The 25,457-nt window shown below is 45.1% G+C and overlaps 1 protein-coding gene across 3 annotated transcripts; it reads right to left on the bottom strand.

Annotated features, from left to right (window-relative positions):
- TFRC (transferrin receptor) lies at positions 1-22,597 on the bottom strand. Of its 3 annotated transcripts, none has more exons than XM_081007462.1 (19): positions 22,503-22,597; positions 15,293-15,351; positions 14,226-14,439; positions 12,748-12,949; positions 12,492-12,620; positions 11,954-12,044; positions 10,970-11,092; positions 10,403-10,501; positions 10,028-10,167; positions 9,254-9,420; positions 8,029-8,148; positions 7,852-7,937; positions 7,702-7,765; positions 6,776-6,843; positions 6,424-6,470; positions 5,541-5,622; positions 4,590-4,823; positions 4,054-4,194; positions 1-2,992 (listed from the first exon to the last, which is right to left on the bottom strand). In XM_081007462.1, the coding sequence occupies exons 2-19, from the start codon at positions 15,323-15,325 to the stop codon at positions 2,750-2,752; spliced, it is 2,283 nt and encodes a 760-aa protein (XP_080863588.1). In that variant the 5' UTR covers positions 15,326-15,351; positions 22,503-22,597; the 3' UTR covers positions 1-2,749. The 3 variants fall into 3 exon arrangements, with proteins under 3 accessions (XP_080863588.1, XP_080863586.1, XP_080863587.1); XM_081007460.1 differs by lacking the exon at positions 22,503-22,597 and adding an exon at positions 21,758-21,884; XM_081007461.1 differs by lacking the exon at positions 22,503-22,597 and adding an exon at positions 19,457-19,597.
- Positions 22,598-25,457: the final 2,860 nt, after the last annotated feature.

Here is a 25,457-nt window from a genome sequence, read left to right as displayed (position 1 = left end):
CAAGTCTTCCTTGTTCTTTATTGACAGTCAAGTCTTGCAGTTCTCATCAGCCATAACACCAAGATTACAACCCCCAACTCTAAATAATCTCATAGCACAACAGCACAAAACACAAATTTCAGAGATACACATAGCTTATATATTTGAGATTCAGTCCAATTTCCCCCCCAGTAACTATGTCTACGCTTTATTACCTACCCAAGATGCATGCAGCGCTATGGGAAGACCGCTACTACTTTGATGACCCGGCATTCACAGGCCTCATGAAACGGAGGAAAGAAAACCACGCATGGGAAATTACCAAGCTAGATTTTTTTCACTCTCACACACAAAAGGTTTGAAATGTAATTGACTTTATCTACACCAGCTTTAACCAACCTGCTTGTGCCCTCCAGCTGTTTTTAAACTACAATCCCCATGAGTCCCTGGAGCTGCAGGCACTACCAAGTTGGGTAAAGCTGGGGTAAACAGAATTACGACGTGGAAGAGATTTTACAAGAACACATGACTTTCCATCCTTGTGCCCAGCTCATCAAGCTTTCTCCAGCACAAAGCATGAAATCCCAGTGTGCGGAAGCTGCTCATTTAAGCAAAGAGCCTTAAAAGCAGCACTTATGAATAGTATGGAGAGCATCTTTATCAGCCTGAGTCTTTGGAGAGCCAGAATACACAACTTGTTTCTGCTGAGGAATATCTAAAGGGATGTTCCCACAGATGTATGAACCAGATTTTTGTACTAGAAGCCAAGTAAAAAAAGTGAAGTGCAACAATCACAGTAGATTCAGTTATTTCAGTGCAAGCAACTGATCAGAATCATCCACTCAAGCTCTTGAAGCATTCCCAACCGACACCCACATTTTAACACAAATTTCTTTATAGCCATAAGCAACTCTTATATACATTCATCCAGCCATTTCTTGAAGTCTTAGAAGTAGATTTGAACAAAAGAGAAGAGAAAGAAGGGTCAGGCTTCACCAAGAGTCAGCAAAAGCCCACTGCTCAGTCGTCTCCAAGGTTCTCAGCAATATAAAACTAGTTGCGGCAGCCAATTACTACCCTGGCCTTGCCCACAGCGTGGCAAGAGCCACTAAAGTAGTTATTGCACCCAGCACAAAGTGAGACCAGACAAAGACAGACAGTTGCAGATGTTTGAATATACATGTTAGATACTAACGATCATGCTCTGCAGGTGTTATTGCATGGTGAGCATTTACAAAAAAATTATGGGAAACACTGTCCCCGATAATTAAGACACCCTTAGTGCAACATATGGAGGTCACTGCCTCCGATACAACACTGTGGTAGGCAAAAACTACCTTGTTCTTTAACATTATGGGAGACACTGCTCCCGATAATGTGACCCAAGTTCTCATGATACATCGCAGTGCTGGAAGTTCTGCACAAGAGCTGCTGTTGGAGTCAAGCACAGCTCAACACAAGCCTGCAATGGTTTGCATCAGCCTAAACACAACCAGGAGTCAGAGGACTGATAGAAAGCCCAAATGATGGGGCTCCAGATCTACTGAAGGAAATCCCCATCACATACTGGTTGCACCCAGTCAAAGGAAGCTTTTCATTGAAAGGGTCAGGCAGAAGGTGCAGCTCACAGCTTTCGCTCTATCTTCTGAGAGTGAAAAGCAAGAGTAACACCTCCCGGGACTTCCCCTCACCTGCTTGGACTGCATCCTCCAAGAGATGAGACGATGTCCCTACCCTCCGGAATCCCAAATAATCTTCCGAAGGGATGGTGCTGTTGCAGAACACTGAAGGCTTGGTGGCAAAAATTCCAGTTATCATGGTTGGATTGTACTAGCAGATGCTGCTTTATCAAAAACGACAGTATAACTGTCATAATTATGGAAGTCACTGCTTCCGATAATTATATTCTGTAGAAAAAACAAATACCATTTATAGTGAACACTGCCACTGATAAATAAATAAATAAATACCTCGATACCAAGTCTGCAGAGTCAGTCTCTCAAACAAGTGCTGCAAGTTAAGACTAGGCCAAGAGACTTCTCGTTTACTGAAAAGGCCTCACAGCAAGGGCTTGAGTACAACCAGTCTCCTCGTAGGTTATTGTTTTAGTTTTTAAATAGTACCACAGGACCACTCAAGGTACTATAGCCTTCATTTCTTTGGCGTGGCCTTCCTTAGTACGGAAAGGAGCAAGTCACAGGAGAATTTCACCTGGGACTCTCTCAATTCCTATTGGGAAAGCGAAAGGTTTCATTTTCATTCCCTGCTAGACAGATCTTATGCCAAGGTGTGTTGGCTGTATCCCAGAGGCCAAGGGGTCTATGGAAGAGCTTCTGTACCCAGGGGAGATTTCCTAATAGGATCAAAGACATGGGAGCTTTTAGGCTCACAAGTCACACGACAACTTTGCTCTGGAAGAGTCTGGGAGGTCAGGTTGAATTCATAAGAATCCAAGAGCCCTTACAATTCTTATGAGTTCAATGCTCTGGGTTGCTTTGGGTGCCTCTCTTGGAAGAAATGCTTTACTCAGCCCAAGATCAGCCTTCTCAAATTTTGGGTTAGAGAGGCCAGCACATTTTAAAAGGTGAATCTACATACATCTATGTTCTCTGGGTCAGGACATTTTAACTTGCTTGGAATTGCTCAAGTTTCAGCCTGGACAACTAAAAATCCTCTGAAGGCCTAAGGGGACTTTGTTATGTGCTACTGGTTGAAAAGGAAGGGGTTCCCTGTTGCTGTACTTCAGAATTAATTGTAGCTTTCAACTTTCTCAGAACTCATTGTCTGTGTTCCAGATGTCACCAGAAAGGGCATTAGCAGCACTCTGGATCGTCCAGGTTGCCAGAGCAAGCTGGTTCCTGAACAAATCTTCATTGAAGGCGCTCCTGTTTGTCTTCAAGAGACCCAAGTGGTCCAGCAACGCCTGGAGAGTATGGGAGCCAGAACCAAAGAAGATGTGCCGGAGAGGAGTGTCTTTTGGAGAGAGGTACGGGGAGAGGAAGTTGTACTCCACCTTAAGAGGAGAGAGAGAAACACAAGTGAAAAAGAGCTCTGGGATTAGGCAACCCTGACAAGTGCAAACACCCTCTGAATTGTTGGTGACTTGTGGAAACCAGGAGAATACGGAGCCCCAGCAGAGTCTTCAGACATTTCCTTCCTCCAGCAGAGCAGCTTTTTCCAGAGTCCCTGGGTAAGGGAAAAACTCCTCTCCCACACAGTTCAAAGTGTTTGTCTCTAGATGGGTGGTGCTGTGGTCTAAACCACAGAGCCTAGGGCTTGCTGATCAGAAGGTCGGCGGTTCGAATCCCCGTGACGGGGTGAGCTCCCATTGCTCGGTCCCTGCTCCTTCCCACCTAGCAGTTTGAAAGCACGTCAAAGTGCAAGTAGATAAATAGGTATTGCTCCGGCAGGAAGGTAAACGGCGTTTCCGTGCGCTGCTCTGGTTCTCCAGAAGCAGCTTAGTCATGCTGGCCACATGACCCGGAAACTGTACGCCAGCTCCCTCGGCCAGTAAAGCGAGATGAATGTCACAACCCCAGGGTCGTCCGCGACTGGACCTAATGGTCAGGGGTCCCTTTACGTTTTTACTATCTACTCTTAGACAGTTATTCTGGTCTTTGAAGTAAAGATGCATATGTACAGATCCACTAACACAGAGGTTCCCAACATTTGGCCTACCGCCTCCTTTTCAGAAAAGAAATTACTCAGTGCCCCCGCTGGAAATCTACCTTCTTAGGCAAACCAACAGAAAGATGCAGTGACAATTTGTGTTCTTTTATATATCTATATTTCTACCTACATTCTACAACATAAAGAAAGATGATCAATATTAATGGATTCTAGACTACTAGCTGATTAGACCAGAGGGACCATGTACAGAGTTGACTACTCCTAGCTTATGGTTATCACGGATTTGGGCTCTTAGCCTTGTCATTGTAATTTGCACAGGGACTGATCAGATTCCAACAGGTCATCAGGTTCTTCTGCTATTCACTCCACCAGGGTTTACAAAATCTCTCAGAAAAGGCTCCCTTAAGATTCTCACCCCTTTGGGGAGGAAGGGAAACAACTCACTTTCATGATCCTGTCATTCAAAGCACGACAAGCAGCCTTGTTGGTGAGGTCGGTGTTTCTGATATCTTGTGTCAGCGTGCTTGTAGCTCGGTTGAAGTCTCCACGGGCAACCATCAGCCACTGTTGGCCCAAGCCCATATTCTGCAAGCAAAGACAGTAGGCAAGTCTTTTATGCAATATTTGAAATGGGTGGTAAAAGAACAATTTTCTCCCTTATGCTCCTTTAGGAATCCTCCCCTCCTGTGCTGAACACTACAAGGGCCTTAATCCAGGCTGGAGTCCTGAACAGGAGCTCTCCTGTTAGGGCCCAAATAAGTACACAATACAACCTACTGTTGGTGGCCCCCACTGATCCACTACAGATGAACATCTATCCCTATAGACATTTGTCTCCATTAACCCTACCCAGTGCCAGAAGCATTTACATTGCAAGAAACCACTGTGAACACCACAAGCGCTGCCGCAAGACCAGGCACGCCACTGCAAACGTGAAACAAAACCCCACTTCCCCAGCACCTCTTGGTATTTTGCACTACCTGCATCTCTTTCCGGTATGGAATTATCTTCCCTATAAAGTCACGCAGCTTGTTATTGTAGCTCTCGTAGTCCAGGTACAGTTCGTGGTCATGCGTCATCCTCAGAGCTATACGGCCAGCGATTTCAGCTGCTTTGCGGATTGTACTTTCCGCTTCATAGGGGGCGCTGAAACGCCCCATCAGGCTGCCCAGATTGTCTAATTGGGTGTCAAGGAAGGGATACTCTTTCCCATTCTGCAAGAAGTAAACAGAGTAAGATTCTTTGCCTGGTGCTCCACACTTCCCAAATGGTTTCTCTCATCTATTTGAAATACTTCACATTGTCCTAGCAAGTCTTCCACATTCAGAAGACAGAAAATTGCAGGTTCTTGTAAATTACAGTGGTACCTCGGGTTAAGAACTTAATTCGTTCTGGAGGTCCGTTCTTAACCTAAAACTGTTCTTAACCTGAAGCACCACTTTAGCTAATGGGGCCTCCTGCTGCCGCAGCACTGCCAGAGCACGATTTCTGTTCTCATCATGAAGCAAAGTTCTTAACCCAAGGTACTATTTCTGGGTTAGCGGAGTCTGTAACCTGAAGCGTATGTAACCCGAAGTACCACTGCAAAAGTAAAAAAAAAGCTGCAGGGGCAGGGTATTTTTATTAGGTCCAAGGGCGTGTCACAAAGTACCAAACAATTACTTTTCTTCCTAATTCCTCAGGGTGGCTCTCAACAAATGAGGTCTAGGATGCAAGCCAGTGAAGAGTCAAATTCAGGAGGTGGTTGCAACCTGTCTCCATGATTTGGCTTACATTTTAAAATCTGAATGGGCCTTCTGCATAACTGACTGCTCCAGTCAAATTCTCCCAAGAGTAGGTATTATGCCCTGCTGTGGCCAATAGATAATTTTCAAGAGGTAGCACATAGATGAGCTTGGGCCAGGAAAGCAGAACAGCATTAACCAACTTACATTACAGAACTGGAATGAAATAGATGGTATCCCCGAGTAGGACAGAAAAGGAAAGGCTGCGTCATCAATACGAAACGGGACCCTGCAAAAGGAGAAGTTTTCAGCTGCTGTGCTCAGCATTGAAGAGTCATATACTTCAACAGAGGTTAGAAAAGCCAAACAGAATCCCAAGGTCACTGCAAGGTACACATGGCACACAGTTCAGCTTTTGCTGAGAGCACATTTCTAGCTTTTGGTAAGAGCCTATTTCTCGCTTCTTGGGTTGCAAAAGTTTGTACAGTTGTACCTTGGTTTTTGAACAGAATGCATCCTGGAAGTCCGTTTGACTTCCAAAACATTCGGAAACCCAAGGCACGGCTTCCGCTTGCGCAGGCGCGCCGGAAACAATTGTGGAAGCCCAATCGGACAATTGGCTTCCAAAAAAAAAGTTCAAAAACCGGAACATTCACTTCCAGGTTTGAATTGTTCGGGAGCCGAAATGTACATGTACCAAAGCATTCGACAACCAAGTTATTGTCTTATGCCTGCCCTGTTACCCAAGAAAAAGCACTGGCAAGGTAAGACCAATGTTCTGATGATTTAAACTGACATCTTTTTTTATGCCAGATCTCAGGGCAGCCTTGGAGATGGGCAGAAGAAGCAAAACTGATGCCCATCTGCTGTGGATGGAACAGAGCAGGTACTACAGGTCGTTATACTAAGGTTACCAGATATTTTTCAATGAATCCGGGGACACTTTTCAACTTCAATGGATTTTGTATGGGGACTGATTTGTAAATCTGGGGAATGTTCCTGGGAAACGGGGATGTCTGGTAACCTTACGTTATACTACCAGGACCAAAAGGATTTCCCACCGCAGCCACCCGTCTGTAACGATACTTACTCTTTTCTGGCCAAAGTGGAACGAAGATCAGTTGACGACACAGTAATCTAAAAGTGAATAAAAGATGAACATTTCAATAAAACCTTCTCCTGATAAAGTACAGTCTTCCACCCCTTCGTCTAAAGACTCTAGTGTTCTGCAAAATTCTGAAGGATGCTTTGTTATCGACAGGTATTCCCAGACACTTTTGCCATCAAAGAGCTTGAGGTAGCAAGACTCATACATATGGCTGTGGAGTGTTTCTCAAGCTTTTGATGAAGACCCTCTGTGCGGGGGAACATGGCCCCAGTACCAAGTTTATGGTTCAGCTTCTCCAGGTCACTGCCTGGAACTTTCAAGAGACGATACTCACTCCTGTGACTGCGTCTTCCAACAACCTTTTCAACATGGGGCTGGCCGAGAACCTGAAGTCCTTCGAGCCTGTGGGGTACAATTTAAAAGTATTAGTTCAAGGCCTACTGAGATGGACTGATGATCTGCAGTGCAGCTATGGACTGTGGCTATACACATTCACTTCCATTTTAATTTCAATGAAGTACATCATCATTATCAGCCTTTGGGATGGAGAGGTGGTGTTTACCTGCAAGCACTAGTTACATACTTCAGGTGCAAGGAAGCTGAGTTTTTTCCTTTTTGCAAAAAAAATAAGAAACAAGGACACTAAATGCTTCTCAACTAATACCTTAAGGGATTAAGGAGGGTGCAACTCTGATGTGACTGTAAGGGACAAGATTCATGTCCCACAGGATTTTTGCATGATGCTCCCATAATAATGAGGTTGTAGCAGGAGCATTTGTAGGTTTTCATCTTACAACTTCCAATGTCTTTTCCACCTGCATTTTCTCTACATGGGATGCTGGATTAGATGGGACACTGGCCTGATCCAGCAGACTCTTCTTAGGCTCTTATGGAAGTTAATTCTATGGAACAGTTAAAGGCCACAGCCCCTACCCCAAGTGGCTGAATTTCAGTAAATCAAAGTGGCAAAGATCTCCAAGGGAAGTTTAGCCTCAAAGTGCGTTTTTAGTCCAATGAGCAGAAGAAACCAAGAGTTTAGTGCCCTCAGTCTTTTGCGCCAGTCTAGTCTAGAAAATGACCAGGATTGTTTATTTTTTATGTGTAACGCAAACACACTCACCCTTCTTAAGATTGTTTTGGACAAATCTGTTGTACACATTTATCCAGTTTATATTATCCAACTTAATCATCAAATCACATTTACAGTATTAAATTTACAGGGAACGCCCTCTATCACATGCAATCTTTAATGACAATTACCTGAAACTGCTGCATCCAAGTTGATATACGCAACCGCCTTCATGTGGAGAGATGAGGAATAGCCCTGAAGAGAGTAAAGGAACAGCAGCAATTAGCTATTTGCGTGATTTGGCTGTTCTGAACTGACCAATACATTGGAGCCGAACTTACCTCCAGCCATTCTGTGGCACCGACAGCTCCAAAGGCTCCAGCACTCCAACTGGCAAACACAATACTCCGGCGGGGCTTGTACCCATCTGCAAAGAGGAGAGGGGACAACTACTGTATCCAGCTCTATATTCACGCCGAAGAATCCCTTTTGTAGACGCTCAGTGCCAATCTCCTTACCAAGTTTCACGATGTCAGAGAGTGCTTTGGCAAGCTGCCGAAGCAGGCTGGTTCCTACACCAGCCTTTACGACCCCAGGCCCCCAGGAATCACGCTGGGCTCCAATGACTACATACCGATCTGCAAGACAGGGATCAACCGTTAGAGCCTCTATCAGAATCGCAGGATGGAGAACTAAGGGTATGCTTAACACACACTGTGTTATGGTGCACACCAGTTCCTTGCAACTAAGTCAGCTGAAGACTTGGGGACTAGCCTATGCCATTATCCTAGTATATTATGCAGCACAACCTTCTTCTGCTCAACAGCACCAAACTGCAATGTGTTGATGCGTTTCAGTATCTCTTAGCCATCTATTTCACTACCAAACAGGCATCATGCATTCAATGGAGCATCTTGCTAGGCTGCTTCATGTTAGCCATCTTGCAGTATTTCCATTACAGGTATCATCATCCTGTGAGTCTGGACTGTGCTCTGTTATTGAACACAGGCTGGGCAAGTAGTCTGGCATGCTGCCCACACAGCATCTCTGTAGATCACTTGCAGAGTAGGGAGTAGGCCAAATGCCCATCAAGATCCCTCCCAATGCCATGAGGGAGCTCTGAATCACGAAATGGTAAGAAATGAACTAAGGGGTCTTCGCTGCGAGATCACATTCATCCGGTGCTATACCAGCTGCACTGGCTCCCGGTGGAGTACAGGATCAGGTTTAAGGTGCTGGTTTTAACCTTCAAAGCCCTATACGGCCTAGGACCCTCGTACCTACGGGACCGCCTCTCCTGGTATGCCCCACAGAGGAACTTACGGTCTTCAAATAAAAACATCTTGAAGGTCCCAGGCCACAGAGAGGTTAGGCTGGCCTCAACTAGAGCCAGGGCTTTTTCGGCTGCGGCTCCAACCTGGTGGAACGCTCTGTCACAAGAGACAAGGGCCCTGCAGGACTTGACATCTTTCCGCAGGGCCTGCAAGACAGAGCTGTTCCACCAGGCCTTTGGTCAGGGCGCAGCCTGACTCCCTCCTTTGGCAATCTTTACAAAACTTTAGTTTATGGTTGCCATCAATTTTGACTTTAATTAATTTTTATAATGTTTTTATAATGTTGCACTATTTTAGTGTTGTTAGCCGCCCTGAGCCCGGCTTCGGCTGGGGAGGGCGGGATATAAATAAAATTTATTATTATTAATCCTTCCCTTTTACATCTGCAACAGATTGGCAAAGCTTTTACCTTGATCCTCAAAGCCTTTGATCACACCAAAGATGTTTAGGATTTTCTTTTCCACAAGCTCATTGTTCACCTGCAGCGTCACACTTCTTCCATGAGAATCTGACCGAAGCTTGTAAACAGGGAGATCTCCTTTCCATGGATTTGGACAGTCTGGCTCATTCATAGCACTGAAAAGAGGGAAAACTAGTTATTTGAAGCACACAGCGCCTCCTACCAAGGTCCTCCTGAAATGACAGTCCTAATAGCCAAATTCTGGACTCTTGGTGATTTAAAGCACAAAAGGAATTCAGCAAGCAGCTTTACTGGGCCTAACACACTGTTTATTTCTACTGGTAGAGGCAACCAGAGATAGCTCCTAGAAAGCACAAAACTTCCTCACATCACAGTCAGCAGCTTTGGACTATAGGGAGGCACCTACTTCCAATCAGCTACAGAGCATTACAGCTTCTGCCTAGCAGAGTGCAAGGAGTAACTTGTCAGGAAGGAGGCTGTCCCTCTCCCCCAAATGCTGCTATGTTGTAGGAATTCCTAGCTGGGAATATGGGGGCATTGCTATCATTCAGGTGCCAGGCAAACACATTTTTGCCAGGCATTATAGCAGCTTTAATCCAGTAAACTTCCATCTGTTTTTGAAGGTGAGGGGTTTTTTTGGGGGGGGGGCTGCTCTGATTTGGGTTTTTTAAAAAAAAACTGCATATCATCCTTAAATCTGGTAACAGTAGCTCTTGAGAAAGGGTACTGACTATCATTAGCTTGAAGGGAGAGTTTGTTTACCTGAATATTTTTATTGCAGCAGAGCTTGAAATGGTTTGTACTGGAATGCGTGGGAGGCCTGAGGATTCAACTGGGGGAAACTGAGTATGGTTGAAAGACGGAAATCCAGGAGTAAAAGGGTCTCCTGTCCCAAGATGAGCCTGCCAAGGCAAAATCCAAGAATTATATGAAAAATGGAGACCAAAAAGCAGTTCAAACAGGTCTATTTCAGGGCATTCACAAGTTAAAAGGGTGGGATTACGCCTCTGTTTGCTCAAGAGGAAGCTATTTGTCTTTGTCTTTCATTTACTGTGCTAGGCAGGCTCCAGAATCCATCTAGGAAGCCTGCAGAAGAGGCACCCACATTCACCCAAGGAGGTATAGGAAACCACTCACGTGTCCAAATTGGGAATAGCTCTCTCCAAGTTCTGCATAGTCAGCTGGATCTGGATATATCAAGACTCCTACAGCACCCATCTTCTTGGCATTTGCCACCTAGGAGGAGGCGGCATTTAGCATATTTATTAGCAGGTTTGTGCCAAAGAAAACAGTAAAATATTAAATGGAACTGGTCAATTAGTAAAGCCATTCCACTGTGACCATTGCCCAGTATCTGTAAAAGCTCTACAGCCCACCATGTAGTCATTTTCCCATGCTTCTGTCCATTCACAGCCATAGTGGCACATATGCTTTTATTTAGTAGCCAGACTGTTTTTTTTTGCAGAGCACAAGAATGACCTGGGAAGCACCAGGTAGATCATAGAGTTCAATTTGGCTCAGAGGATGGCGTCTGTTGCATGTCCATTCTGGAGACAGTGCCAGCTTGTGAGTCCTGAGCATTCGTGACACGTGCAAAAGAGATGGGAGTTGAACAGGGAACTGGAAGAGCCACCACAGGCTCCCTACAAATTCCTTTATCATGCAGCATCTTTACTGGTCTTGTCTTAAGAGCAGAAAACTTACTTTTTCAGAAAAAGCAATTTCTCCAGCTCTCACAAGGATCACTGTTCCAGTTAAGTTGACATTTTTCTGCAGCAGTTGATAGAAATCTTCATTGCGCCCATAGTTGGCATAAACAGGTTTTCCCTATAAAAGAGCAATTAAGCGGCAAACTAATCTTGCTGCATCTCCTTTCAAGCAGACCACAAGATTTCACACTAGAGACACCTTCCTGAGCTACGATGAAGAACGGTTCCTGTTTCATCCCCAGAGATCTTAAAGCATCTCAGGCAGCATGACTGAGAAAATGTAGCCAACCAATTGTCTAAGCAGAGCATGAGGTCCAACCCCTGGCCCAACAGTGCTTGGAATATTTTCTAAGGCCTGGAGACCTTACTTGATTGTATCCACTTCTTCACGTGAGTTAGGGCTAGTGTTCTACACGCTACACATGCCCATTGACTTATATAGGCGACATTAAAGATGAAGTTTTGTTTTCAGGTAACACATTGAGTTAAGTCTAGACCAGTGTTTCCCAAACCGTTTTTTTGGCCATGCCCCACCTAAACATCTCTAAAATCCTGATGCCCCCCACCCAACATATAATTCTTATTATTCAAAAAGTGAACGGTTCATGTGGAGGAAGCCTAAAAGGCCATTAACTGTAAATAACTCATTCTCGAATTGCCCTTCTTAAAAATCAAACTGCCCCCCTGTACGGCATGTGCCCCACATTGGGAGCCATGGGTCTGGACCAGGCATCCCCAACCTGTGGCCCTCCAGATGTTTTGGCCTACAACTCCCATGATCCCTAGGTAACAGGACCAGTGGTCAGGGATGATGGGAATTGTAGTCCAAAACATCTGGAGGGCCGAAGGTTGGGGGTGCCTGGTCTAGACCATTGCAAACCATCTTACTGGCCAAAGCAAGTTTTACTTAATGTACAAACTAGCATGCCACTACGTTGAAAGCAGAACTTCAGGTACCTAACAAGCCAAGCCAACTTACAGAAACCTTTGCACTTTCACTGTATGCTACATAAGCTTGAGGAGTCTCCAAAGTTTCACTTGGCTGTTCCAGGGAAACTACATTCGGAGATCTAAGAAAGAAGAATAACAGCAGTCAATCAGAGCGTTAACACAGAATTTTAAAATGTTTTTAGTCCCAGTTACACAACTAAGGGCTGCACATATCCTGGACCATCTAACTATCACTCTTTGGGGAGCTTTGAAATGCAAGCCTGTGCTAGTTTTTACTGGTTACAGCTAACCCTGTGACCACTACCCTAGGACCAGGAGGACAAGAGCAGAAATCACAGCCTTAAGATCAATTTGAACCTGGACCTTACTAGATAGGAAGCCTGTTCTTTTCTAATATGTGAATATTCACTTCCTGTATTTTGGCTTTCCACATTGGGTTAATTCTCAGAAGATCTGCCAACCAAGTTATACTGCAGACACCTTGTTGACAGCTTCATATAGAATCAGCTCTAATGTTTGAGACCGACCAGAGGAGCTCTGATATGAAGAACTGAAGAAGCACATACCCTGGGGTCTGCAGCCTGACGTAGTGCTCATCATTCCAGACTTTATCCAACTTGGAATTCTCAAACTCTTGATGAATGATATTGGCTAGGTTCTCATCTCCTGGACTGCCAGCATCTTTCTGACCGAACCTGAACACATAGGTATTCCAGTTAAGTTATGTTTCCAGAAGCCAAGCATTGCAGCCAGCCATTATTTTGAGTCTACTGAAATGCTCTTTTAGAAAGGATTTTTGAGAAGGTTTCTAAAAAAGCTTACTCAATTTTCTCTCTGAAACCTGCAGAGCGCAGCCTGGACGACAACTTGCTTTTAAGGTCACTCCAGTATAACACAGGTTCTGGTTCCGGTGTGTCATCTTCAGGCTCGGTTGAGCATCGATAGCCATGGCATGCTTCAACACCATCTTCACTTTTCATTGCCTGTATCCTTCCACGGAAACTCAGATAGCCAATCAGGAATCCTGTTTGTGTAGATTTATTCATTGGACTTAGTTTATATACCACCTTTCTTAAAAACAAACAAACCTCAAGGTGGTTTACAAATCAAAAACCAATACAGTGGTACCTCGGGTTAATTCGTTCCGGAGGTCCGTTTTTAACCTCAAACTGTTATTAACCTGAGGTACCACTTTAGCTAATGGGGCCTCCTGCTGCCGCCGCACCACAATTTCTGTTCTCATCCTGAAGCAAAGTTCTTAACCCGAGGTACTATTTCTGGGTTAGAAGAGTCTGTAACCTGAAGTGTCTGTAACCCGAGGTACCACTGTACAAAATAAAATGCAATATGCTATACACAAATACAGTGGTAACTTGGTTTTCAAACGCCTTGGTACTCAAACAACTTGGAACCCAAACACTGCAGTGTTCCAGTTTGCGAACTTTTCAGAAACCAAACGTGCTCCACTGAGTGTTACACTTTCATTTTGAGTGTTATGCTGACAATTTGAGTGCCACACTTCCGTTTGAGTGTTACACTGAGGTCTGTCTGTTTTTGCTATTTATTTTGCCTTTTTGTGGCTCTTTTTTGTGTGTGATTGTGTGGAACCCAGTTCAGCTACTGATTGACTGATTGTGTGACTGAAGTACACTGTTTGCTTTTATTTTATGGATCACTGGTCTCGTTAAATAGAAAAATTCATGTTAAATTGCTGTTCTAGGGGTTGTTTTTAAAAGTCTGGAATGGATTAATCCATTTTGCATTACTTTCTGTGGGAAACCGCACCTTGCTTTTCGAATGAACTTCTGGAACAGATTAAGTTTGAAAACCAAGGTACAACTGTACAGTATTCCAGACTTTGTAAAATTGAAATAGTTGATGAATAGATGCTGGCTTTACATATGCAAACCCAAGAAATTCAAAATTCAGAGGAACTTCTAGCACGTTCACGGGAGCACCACCAATGGACAAAATTCCCCTCTTACTTTTTTTACAATTCCAGCAGAGATCAGGGTGGGTTTTTTAAAGTCTATGACTATTCCTGTGGTTTGATACCATTGCTGCATAATTTTTTCTTTATTTTCCTGTAATGAAGATACTCCTGTATATGTCCATAAGTAAATCCTCCCTAGAAGATCTAATACCCATGTGGCACCATTTTAACTTTTAATACACCAAGTTTATTTTCTAGGAAACACTGCTGAATTGTGCCTACCGGAGGGAATGCATTATTCAGTGTGCCTTGGAAGATACCAAAAAAACCCACAAATTGCTCTTTACTTCTCACCTATTCATCTTACCTATAAGGAAAAGGAGAGCTGCCCCAGTAAGTACACAGCAGAGGTGTCGATTGTTGTTCCTTGGTTTTATTGGTCGGGTATGAAGATGGTCAATTCCTCCATTTTCAATACCTTCCTCATCTTCAGCAGACAGTTTCATTTCCACATGACTGTTGTCTCCATCTGGCTGTCGAGACAGACTGAAGCGGGTGTACGAGAGCGGCTCTCCTCCAAACTAGATAGAAAAAAGAATTCATCAGAGATGAATGAAGAGTGCTAATATTAAAGACTGCCGTCTGCTAATATAATAGCCTTGCTGCAAATTATTTGTAATAATTGAATATCTGAGATTGGAATAAAATCTGGTACATATGAATAGGAAAAGTAAGTCTGGCTGTTCTTTCCCTACTGTATATCTTGACTGAATCAAGGAAAGGAGGCAGAAATATATAAAACAACATGACATCCAAAGCAAGGTCTCACATACTTGGCTTAAAAATAAAATTGGGGGGGGGGGGGGTAGGACAGCATGCAGTATTTTCGGTTCTCAAGTTAGATGCTGCAGAACATAAACCTATCTGGGCTTATGAGATTAACGAACATGACATAATCAGTCCAAAGCATTTACATAGACATGACCCTGCTCATTCATAACTGTGGTCATAATTCACCCATGCGTCTCTAGGCCTAAGGACCAATCTACATGGGAAGCTTAGATTTAAGCTCAGCAGTTGAGGAGCTACTTCAGGCACGTACAAGCACAAATACTTGTTTCCATTGAACAACTGGCTACCTACAGTTCTCTGTGACAAAGTGGGGTAGATAGCCAATGGCCCCCCTGTCCCCATTATCTCCAGCCTGCATGGCCAATCATCAAGAATGGTGGGAACTACAGCTTAGCACCACCTGGGAAGCCAGAACAGCATCCCCATAATTAAGAGTGCCATTCAGGTCCAATTCTGCATGCTGGAACAGCTTTTGCAGACCAAGCTACATGTAAAGACAGGGACTAAGTGGTGCATCAAGGTTTTGGCCAGGGAATTTTTATTATTTGAGTAAACCTGATAATGCAGTTTGATCATCCTTACCATGTTAAATATTGCTTTCCTAGCATGATCCATAGCTGGTCACTCCTTCAGGTACTTAACTGAAACACAGATGTTTGAAGACATTTTAGCAAAGCAAGGTCTTCATTAGGACAGTAAAAGCCACATCTATAAGGCACAAGAGCTCTTCCCATCAAAACTAAAAGCGGCAGTCACCACTAGAGGCCTCTACAACCACACGGACAGATTATCTGCAACACTTTGATATACAGGTGCACTGTACTCCATTCTATCTTTATTGAGCCACATAGTATTAGGAAATGGCATTTATAAACACCAGCTAGTAGGTAGCTTTCCAACATGGCTACCTGGCTCACTTACCACCTGTTACCCACTGTCAGTGATGCACTTCCTGCAGAAAGAGGACACACTGGCAGCTGCCACAAGCAGTGGCCCTAGCTAGCACCCATTACCAGAGATGCCACAGGACACCAGGCAACTATTGAAGCCATGCAACAGTGCCATCTGAACTTAAAAGCTGCACCTTTTGTAAACAAGATGCAACTCGGGAATTAATTACTACTCTAATTCAAGTACTGGTAAGGACATTAAAAGGACCCCTGACAGTTAAGTCCAGTCGCGGACGACTCTGGGGTTGTGGTGCTCATCTCGCTTTACAGGCCGAGGAAGCCGGCGTTTGTCCAGTTTTCCGGGTCATGTGGCCAGCATGACTAAGCCACTTCTGGCAGAACCAGAGCAGCGCACAGAAACACCATTTACCTTCCCGCCAGATTGGTGCCTATTTCTCTACTTGCACTTTTTGGCGTGCTTTCGAATTGCTAGGTTGGCAGAAGCTGGGACCGAGCAATGGGAGCTCACCCCATTGTGGGGATTCAAACCGCTGACCTTCTGATCGGCAAGTCCAAGAGGCTGTGGTTTAGACCACATTGCCACCCGCGTCCCTTTTAAATGAATGGACAATTAATTTCAATCACTTTTTAATTTAAAAATGGACATGCAGTATTATGATAAACAACGGAACCAGGGATGGGACTAAGGGGAAGTCAACTCTTTTCTTTATGTTTGAATATGTATTGTTTTTGGAAAATTAATAATATATACATATATATTTATAACAAGTATAATTCACATGGCAGGATGGAAATTTTGTCCTGAGTAGCTCAGTTCTGCAGCCATGCCCGCTACTTTCAAGGACTTTCTTTGTGACAGGCTTCACCTGTCACATACAGAGTAGATGACCTTTAACACATCTACATTTAGAAACTGTTGTTTAGAGTTCCTATGTAAGCTTGGCATGAAGTCTATGTGCACATTTCACCGAGTTATTTTAGGGGTGGAAAGGGGAGCTTAAGGATGAAAAATCTTCACAGAAGCCCTAACTAGTAATCTTTTGCTGGCGTTCAGCAATACACAGCTACTTTATCCCGCATGCCACTGCTATGCTTTTGCATGCCAATTTTCTTGGTCGGCAATAACTGCAGCTGTAGTCATGGTTGAGGTGAGAGGTTTTTCCTTTTTAGTATGTCATGTCTTGAGTTTTTACTATTTTTTGTTGGGAGCTGCCCAGAGTGGCTAGGGCAACACAGTCAGATGGGCGGCATACAAATAAATTATTGTTGATCTGGCTTGTTGATTGCCACATATGAGGTGTGAATTGGTTAGTAAGCAATCTCAAGAACCTATCCAGCTGGACTTTCTCTTTCTTACCACTACCACCAACTATCCTGTAGGAAAGCCTTTTTAAAAACCACTAAATGTATTTGAATGACTCCTGTAATCTGCTTTGAAAGGACTGTATAATGAGTGGAACGGTATAAATAATTGTAATGCAGTGGTACCTCGGGGTTAAGAACTTAATTCGTTCTGGGGGTCTGTTCTTAACCTGAGGCACCACTTTAGCTAATGGGGCCTCCCACTGCTGCCTTGTGATTTCTGTTCTCATCCTGAAGCAAAGTTCTTAACCCGAGGTACTATTTCTGGGTTAGCGACATGAGATGTTTCAATGCTGTATTTTGATGCCTATTGTGAAATACTTCCTGGATGGTCCACTGCAGAAAGGCAGCATGCACATAAAACTAAACTGAAGCTCTATTACCTGTAAAAAGACTCAAACCTACACCCAGATTTATCCTTATCAGGCCAAGCTCTTCTTTCAGTTGGATCAAGTGGCTCAGATTAGTTTATTACCTCCAATCCTCCCAACAAGATTTGATCTTCAATCAGTCCCTGAACACAGACTTTCCAAGCTTCCTCAGATTTTGACATTTTATATTTAGGTAGATGCTAAAGTTCTAAATGCCAGCACCAGTTCTGAATAGTGTTTTCAAGCAGCTTCTTTTCTTGGTGTAAGATTTCGGCGGCAGCTATTTTACTTCTTTGAACTAATAGAAATATGAGTTCACGTGCACCTTCAGAACTGATGCAAGGTGCATGTCTTTATGCTGTATCCAACACATCAAGCAAGAAGCAGCCCCCAGAAGTCCCAATACATGGCAGAATGGCCAGTCTCTCAGTTGTGAAAATGTGCCAAGCATACATATATACTGTGTTTGGAGTTACATGAAGCTCAGGAGTCAAGCTTAGCCACAGTCTATCTCTGGCTATTACACATCAGCAAATGATCCCATAGCCTGGCCAGAGAAGATAACCACTTCGAGGAAAACTGGGTAAGCTGCTATGCACTTAGATAGCAAGCAAATGAACTCCACCTTTCTGTAGAAAGCAATGAGTCTTCCACAGAAGGAGGCAACTGATATGTCCCTTTCAAACTTCGGCTTCAGGAATACCAGGGTACACAGAATCACCTTTTACACAGGTGGCCCCGTTAGGTAGGTGTTAAATGCTTGCAGCTACTGAAGTGGATCAACAAGCACACAGCTCCATTAAACACCAAACCAGAAACAGCTTACAGAAGTGGCAAACCTCAGGCTAAACTTTTAAGTTATTACACATCCACATTCCAAGCATCTACCTAAAGTAGTGATGAAGAACCTGTAGTCCTCTGGATATTGTTGGACAGCGACTCCCATTATCCCTGACAACTGCCCAGGCTGGCTGGGGCTGTTGAGTCCAACATGTGGAGGACCACATAATTAATATTTTAATTGCACTTGTGCTCTACTGTCTTAATATTCTGTCACAGGAAGTTGAGCTAGAAAGAATCTGGAACTACTCTCAACATAAAGTAATAAAGTTCTACAGTATTTCATTCACAAACTGGTTCAGCACACTGCCTTATTTAGCTTGTTTGAGTAGGTTCTAGGATTGCCAGAAACACTGCAGTTGCAATATGCTGGAATTACCAGTTTATGAAGGAGTCAAACAAGCCAGTTTGGCCTGATTTAATCTCACCATACCTTGCACTACTATAGCAGTCAAGGAGTCTTCAGCGCAATGAATAAAGCAAGAGGTCTAGAACTCTTAGAACATATTTTCATTCATGGCAAGGCAGAAAAGTAATAGATATACTTTACCTATAACTTCACAAACTAATGTTTACAGTAGCACTAGGTGTGTCACCAGCTCACTGCCAAGGCTTTCCATTGGCGGCCAAGTTTTCATTTCAGTATCTGCAGGGCACCATGAATGGCAGAGCCCAAGGTGTGCCAGAAAGCTAAACCACTGACTAGGTGGCACAAACTGCTTGTTGAAACTGTCCTAAACAAGTCAACTCACCATGAACCTTCATGTACATGGGAAGCATTGATCTGTTCAGCGTAACTGTACTGTCAACCAGACTATACACCCCATTTTTATTTATAAAATACGTATTTATTATTTCAATTTCTAGCCTGCTTCTTTCTACAGTGCATAAAATATCTCAAGTACAAAAAAATGCAAATCAATATATTGTAACTATAACCATCTAAATGCTAATTCATTTCAAAACGTGATATAAAATCCAAATAATTCATTTTGATAACAGGGTCATAACATTTCATTATAAAATACTTAAAGCATATCAATTGATATCCGTTAGCTAAACCAAATAATAAACCAGAGACAGATATGCAAAACACTTCCAATGCAGTTATTTTACAATAATATAATCAGAAGGCAGCACATGGCAGTACTATGCCAAATGCTATAAAAATTAGTGAAGTGCACAATTTTTTTTCATATAGACTAAAATGTGCGGACAGTTCCTAGCTGCTTGATCATTTACTATAAAGTGCTCAAAATCACCTCTCAGTAATCCTCTCAGGAAGACACTCTGTCGGCAATAGATGGCTTCAATCACCTTCAGTTTAGCCTCTCACCCCAGACTCCCATTAAAGCCATGAGGTAAGAGTTTTGTGGTTAAGAGTGCATGTATGAAACCAACCCACCTCTCACAGTGAGGCCCCGCCCAACACCCCTCCCTTCATGGGCTGTCCCCCCCCCAACCAGGATTTATAGCTAGTAAAACAAATAAGAGCTCCCTCTGCCACACTAAGGATCAACCCCTTATAGGCTGCCCCGTCAGTGCCTCCTTTTACCCCTGATCCTACCAGCACTAAAACAATTTGCCACCCCTGCTCAATGGCTGCTGCTGCTGCTGCTAAGCACTCTGCTGATCAAAGGTTAGTGTCACCTCCCTTCACCTTCACATTTATACGCAGTAAAAAAACACACCTGGAAAACATGAAAACCTCAATCACGCTGCCATTACTATCTAAGTAATTGTTTAACAGAAGAATCCTAATCTTGCCTTCTTAAAAGAAGTCCTGTTGAATTAAATAATGTTCTAGCATGCAGTAGCAGCCACTTGCCACAAAGTCATCAGAACAGTCAAACATCTCTGCTCTACATGTGTGGTGGGATTCTGTGAGAACTCACGGGAGAATTCATTTAAAGGCACTCAACTATTGCAACTACTTCCCTTCTATCTCCTCTATTCTTAACCGGTCTGACTGCACGATTAACCTGTGATGCAAGGGTCCGCCACATTTGCACAGCAACACAAACCATGTCCTAAGGATGTACTTTAGGGTGGTGACACAAGCCTCTACAGAAGCTCTTCTAGCAAGATTTGTTTCTGAAGCTCCTTTTAACTTGGGCTGCATACACACTATACATTTAAAGTGTTCTCAAAATAAAGCTTGCTGGTAGAGCTTTTGCTCTGCATGCAGAAGGTTCCAGGTTCAATCAGATTTGGGGGAATCTCCTGTCCGAAATCCTGCAGAGCCATGGCTGGTCAATGTAAACTAAATAAACCAAGGGGTTTCCCTCTGTATTTGGCACTATGCCTAACAAGGCAGCCTTCAACAACTCTGCACTGGGCAGGAAGAGGAAAGTTAATGGAAAAGCAGCAAGTCATACTGCACCAGCAGACAAGCACATGAGTGGGCAGAACAAAGAATTTAAACGAAGATGAGTAAAAGGCCCTGGGCCCAGAAATATCAAGAAAAATGAGCCTCCTGTAATAACCCATCGTTATTCTTTATATAAGCAAGCTGGGGCAGAAACCGCGAGGGAGAAGGAGTAACAGCCAATGGGCAGGCTTGTTGCCTCACCCCTTCCTTTCCCAGCATGCTGGCCCCCAGTTATCCCTTCAAGGTCAGGAAATATGGAGCCATGCGCTCCAAGCACATGCAGAGCTCCCCTCCCCAGTCAAAACCCATGGAGGTTCACCTAAGGGCCCCTATCCCTAACAACAGGATCCTGCAACTACACAAAAAGCAGCGCATACATGCCCCACGTTCTCCCCGGATACTTCCGACTGGTAAACGGTAAAACATCCCCCCCCCCCACAAGATTTCTGTAGCGCCTTTCCTATTCCCCAGTAATAGGTCCTCCTCCTGTCGAGAAGCACGATTTCAGCTCTGCTCTACAAAGCACAAAGGCCACAAATTGCATCCCCCCCCCCCCGCCTCAAACAACCCATTAGCCTGGAGATCTTCCCCGCCCGCCCGCCCTTACTTCACCCCACCCCACATTATGCGGAGAAGGGACGCCTCAAGCCCTGGTCGGCCTAAAGAAAAGGTCAAAGCCGAGCAATGTCACGTAGGCAAGCTTACAAGGAGATCGACCGCGGCGCAAGAAAAGCGCAGAGACTTTTAACAAAGGGGGAAAAGGGGAAAGGGACTTGCGAGGGCGAAGGGCCCCTTTTGGGCATGCAGCGAGAGACAGAGCCCTTTTAGGGCCGCAATGCAAACGGGATAGCGCCCACCCCCAAGTTCCCAGAGCCAGCCTCTCCCATTGCATAATGCACAACCTTTTTTTTTTCCCCCGCCCGCCAGCGAGCTCTGTAGGCAAATGAATGGGAGGAGAGGGAACGAGCGTGCCTGGGGCGCAAGGCTGTGCGAAGCCGCCGCCACCTCCGCGCCTTGCAAAGGGTGCAGACACCATGCGGCATTTGCAGGGACCTGGACCACAGCCAGACGGAGCACGCGCCCGCGCCCTCTGGGGCTGCCGCACGCGAGCCCCCCGCCCCTCCTCCCGAGAAAAGCCCTTCTCCCGGCGGCCTCCCCCGCGGCCACGCACCCGCTTCCCCCGGCGCATCACCTTTCCCAGGCAGGCCCTCTCGCGCGGCGCTTGCCGCAAGCACAACCAGCTCGGTCTACGAGGAAAGGGCGTCCGGCAACGTCGCGCGCAAGCGCGTAAAAGGGCAGCCCGGAGCCCCGCCCACCGGCGCCGGGAGCGCGCGACCCGCTTTTCAAGGAGCGGCTGGGCGGAGCTCGCCCCGAGGCCGCGTCGAACGCGCCGCTGCACGTGGGAATGCTGAGACGCGGGTCCCACGCGCACGGGAAGCGGGGGGACCTCTCCTCCCCCCCAACACATAGGAAATAATAAAACTGAACGGCCAAAAAGCACCGTTTCGGGGTTCGCCCTCTCCTTTGGGCAAAGAGCGAGGCTGTCGGCCGCCTTCACCTCAGGCAGCTGAAACGGGCTGGCAGCCGAGAAACCGCCTTTTAAGCAAATAGTACGATGAAGATGGTTTTCTGAGGCTGGGGCTTCCGCCTCAGGCGCGCCTTTAGCTAAGACGCGGGTCGCTCGTCATGTCTGTAATTGGCCTGAGGCGGGGAATAACAAGCACTCCGAGCACCTGCTGCTTGGGTCTTGGAGGGGCTTCTCTGACAGCGCCCAGAAATCGCGCCCCCCTCCCCCGCCGTGAAATGAATCTCCCTACCCGCTCTATGGGTCTGACAGATTCTTGTCACGGCGGGTTGGGCTAGATGACCCCTTGTGGTCCCTTCCAACTCGACAATTCTATGACAGCCTTGAAAGCGCCTCGAAGCTCTCGGTTTACCCTCCATGACAAGCGCAGAGCAACAACAGGCCACCCTCCTTCCCCCCCTCAGGAAACCGTCGCTTGTGGCTGCAGCTTCCGAGGCAGGAGGGCGGCGTTAATACCACCCAGCCCCCAAAGAAACCACCGTAGCTGAGGGAAAAAATGGGTTCCGGGGTGGCTGGGACACGTCGCCGTCCGCTCAGAGCTTTAATTTACTTTTAATTTAAAAAGGCACGAAAGGAAGCGCGAGAACAGGGTGGGGGTTGAGGGAGAATCGGCATCGATTACTACTACAAGTGCAAAGGTCCGTCCGCGGCCTCTCCCCTCACGCGCTCGCGTCCGGGAGAGAATCACAGAAACAAAGGAGGGTTTTTTATTTTTATTTTTATTTCAGTGTTATCTCTCAGTCACCTGGCAGGTTTCAGGTTCGGAGGCGGAGCCGATGGCCCGCGGGGAGTTTCTGAGGGAAACGAAGCTAAAGGGCCGTGGGGGGGAGGGGAGGGGCGGGAAAAAGGCGGGAAAAAGAAAAGGCGCTGCCTGAGAAGGGCGGGAAAGAGGAAGGAATGGCCTCGCTCCTCATAGAAGTTAGAGGGACCTAAGTGGCCGTGCCCTTCCTTATTTAACTTATATGCAGAATTCATCATGCGAAAGGCTGGGCTGGATGAATCCCCAGCTGGAATTAAGGTCGCCGGAAGAAATATCAACAACCTCAGATATGCAGATGACACAACCTTGATGGCGGAAAGTGAGGAGGAATTAAAGAACCTTTTAATGAGGGTGAAAGAGGAGAGCGCAAAATATGGTCTGAAGCTCAACATCAAAAAAACGAAGATCATGGTCACTGGGCCCATCACCTCCTGGCAAATAGAAGGGGAAGAAATGGAGGCAGTGAGAGATTTTACTTTCTTGGGCTCCATGATCACTGCAGATGGTGACAGCAGTCACAAAATTAAAAGACGCTTCTTGGGAGAAAAGCAATGACAAACCTAGACAGCATCTTAAAAAGCAGAGACATCACCTTGCCAACAAAGGTCCGTATAGTTCAAGCTCTGGTTTTCCCAGTAGTGATGTATGGAAGTGAGAGCTGGACCATCAAGAAGGCTGATTGCCGAAGAATGGATGCTTTTGAATTATGGTGCTGGAGGAGACTCTTGAGAGTCCCATGGACTGCAAGAAGATCCAACCTCACCATTCTGAAGGAAATCAGCCCTGAGTGCTCACTGGAAGGACAGATCCTGAAGCTGAGGCTCCAAGACTTTGGCCACCTCAGGAGAAGAGAAGACTCCCTGGAAAAGACCCTGATGTGGGGAAAGATGGAGGGCACAAGGAGAAGGGGACGACAGAGGACGAGATGGTGGGACAGTCTTCTCGAAGCTACCAGCATGAGTTTGACCAAACTGCGGGAGGCAGTGGAAGACAGGAGTGCCTGGCGTGCTCTGGTCCAGGGGGTCATGAAGAGTCGGACACGACTAAACGACTAAACAACAACAAGTGGCCATGCCTTTCCTTCGCACTTGGCATAGGTTTTATGCAGCGCAGTGAAGGTGCTCCGATTTTTTAAGCCTTTCCCCTGAAACAGATCACAAGGCGCGCCATTCCTCTTTCGCTTTGCTGCACCTGACAAAGTGGCCAGAATACTTATTACATAAAATTTTATATACTGCTTGATGGTCAGGGGTGGGGAAAACATGTCAGAGCTGCTTACGAAAGATAATAAAATCATCGATAAAATCAGCTATTTGAAACATTCAAAGATAAGGTTAAACACCCACCAGCTTTCTACATATCTGGGTAGGCTCGCCTAAACATAAATATTATTATTATTAAAATTATTTATATCCCGCCCTCCCCCTGCAGAGCGCAGAAAATATATTGCTGTGACAAAATAAATTTCTTAAGACTTTAAGGTGTCGCAAGACTTGTTTCTCCTTGTTTCTGCAACCACATACATTATATAAGGGCATTTGGAAGCCAGCAGCTTTTATTACTTGCCAGTAACCAAAGGGCAAAGAACACAGATGAAGAAGTAATGGAGAAAGGTGGTTGCCAAGTCCTTCAAAGGCAAAAAAACCCCAACAACCCCAACTCCACAGCCTTGTGTTAGCCATCAAGTGATCACCCTTATCATTAGCTATAAAGTCAAAAAGCTTCCCTTTTACATCTTTGAGGAGTGACTTCTCTGTCTTGGGGAAGCAAGTGGTTCCTGTTAATTTGAATGTGTAAAATGGCACTCAGGGATATATACTTATTAATATATATAATTAGTCAGGGATATATATATATATATATATATATATAGTCTCAAAAGACTGCCAGAAAGCATAGGTACTTAATTCTTTCCCAGCCATTTCTCTGTCTCCTGAGGTAGCCCAGGTGAGGTGCATATTCCTCCTTGCAAGCAACTACTTGGAACAAGCACTAGACTGAATAAAGCAGGTCTTTGCATGTCCACAGATTCTGACTCTCCAATCTTTGCCACAAAAAGGTTGCTGTCTTCCAAATCTTGGATATGTTCGCTTGCAGCTGTTATGAGTTAGCTAGCTAGTTATATAACATCATAACTGCATGGGCGTTTGGCACTTTACGAAGTGTAAGAGAACTGGCCGTTGCCCCGAGGAGCTTACAATTTTAAAATTCAACGCAAGGGAGAGAGATGGAATCAGAGGGAAAACAGCGGAATGCATATACAGCACGTTATATTTATTTCACTTTACTTATGCTTGGCAACAGTGGGGTTCAGGGAGAAAGAGGTTCTAATGTCTTCTTCATGAAAGCTAGGTTTTGAGGAGAGACGCGAAGGAAGAAAGTTGGCTCACACAAGTTTTGTCTTAATTCACATTTGGTGTATCCGAAATGTAGTTGTCGTTTAACACTGGGGCTGAAAGCCAAACTAGAAGTGAAGCGCAGTATCTGCATTCACCATGAAGGTTCTTTAAAAATGCAAATACAGTAGTGCATTTTGGGTGGGCTGAT

This window comes from Podarcis pityusensis, assembly GCF_964106645.2.
Source record: "Podarcis pityusensis genome assembly, chromosome: 5".
NCBI classification, from domain to species: domain Eukaryota; kingdom Metazoa; phylum Chordata; class Lepidosauria; order Squamata; family Lacertidae; genus Podarcis; species Podarcis pityusensis.
This window is presented reverse-complemented; position numbering and strand designations above follow the sequence as displayed.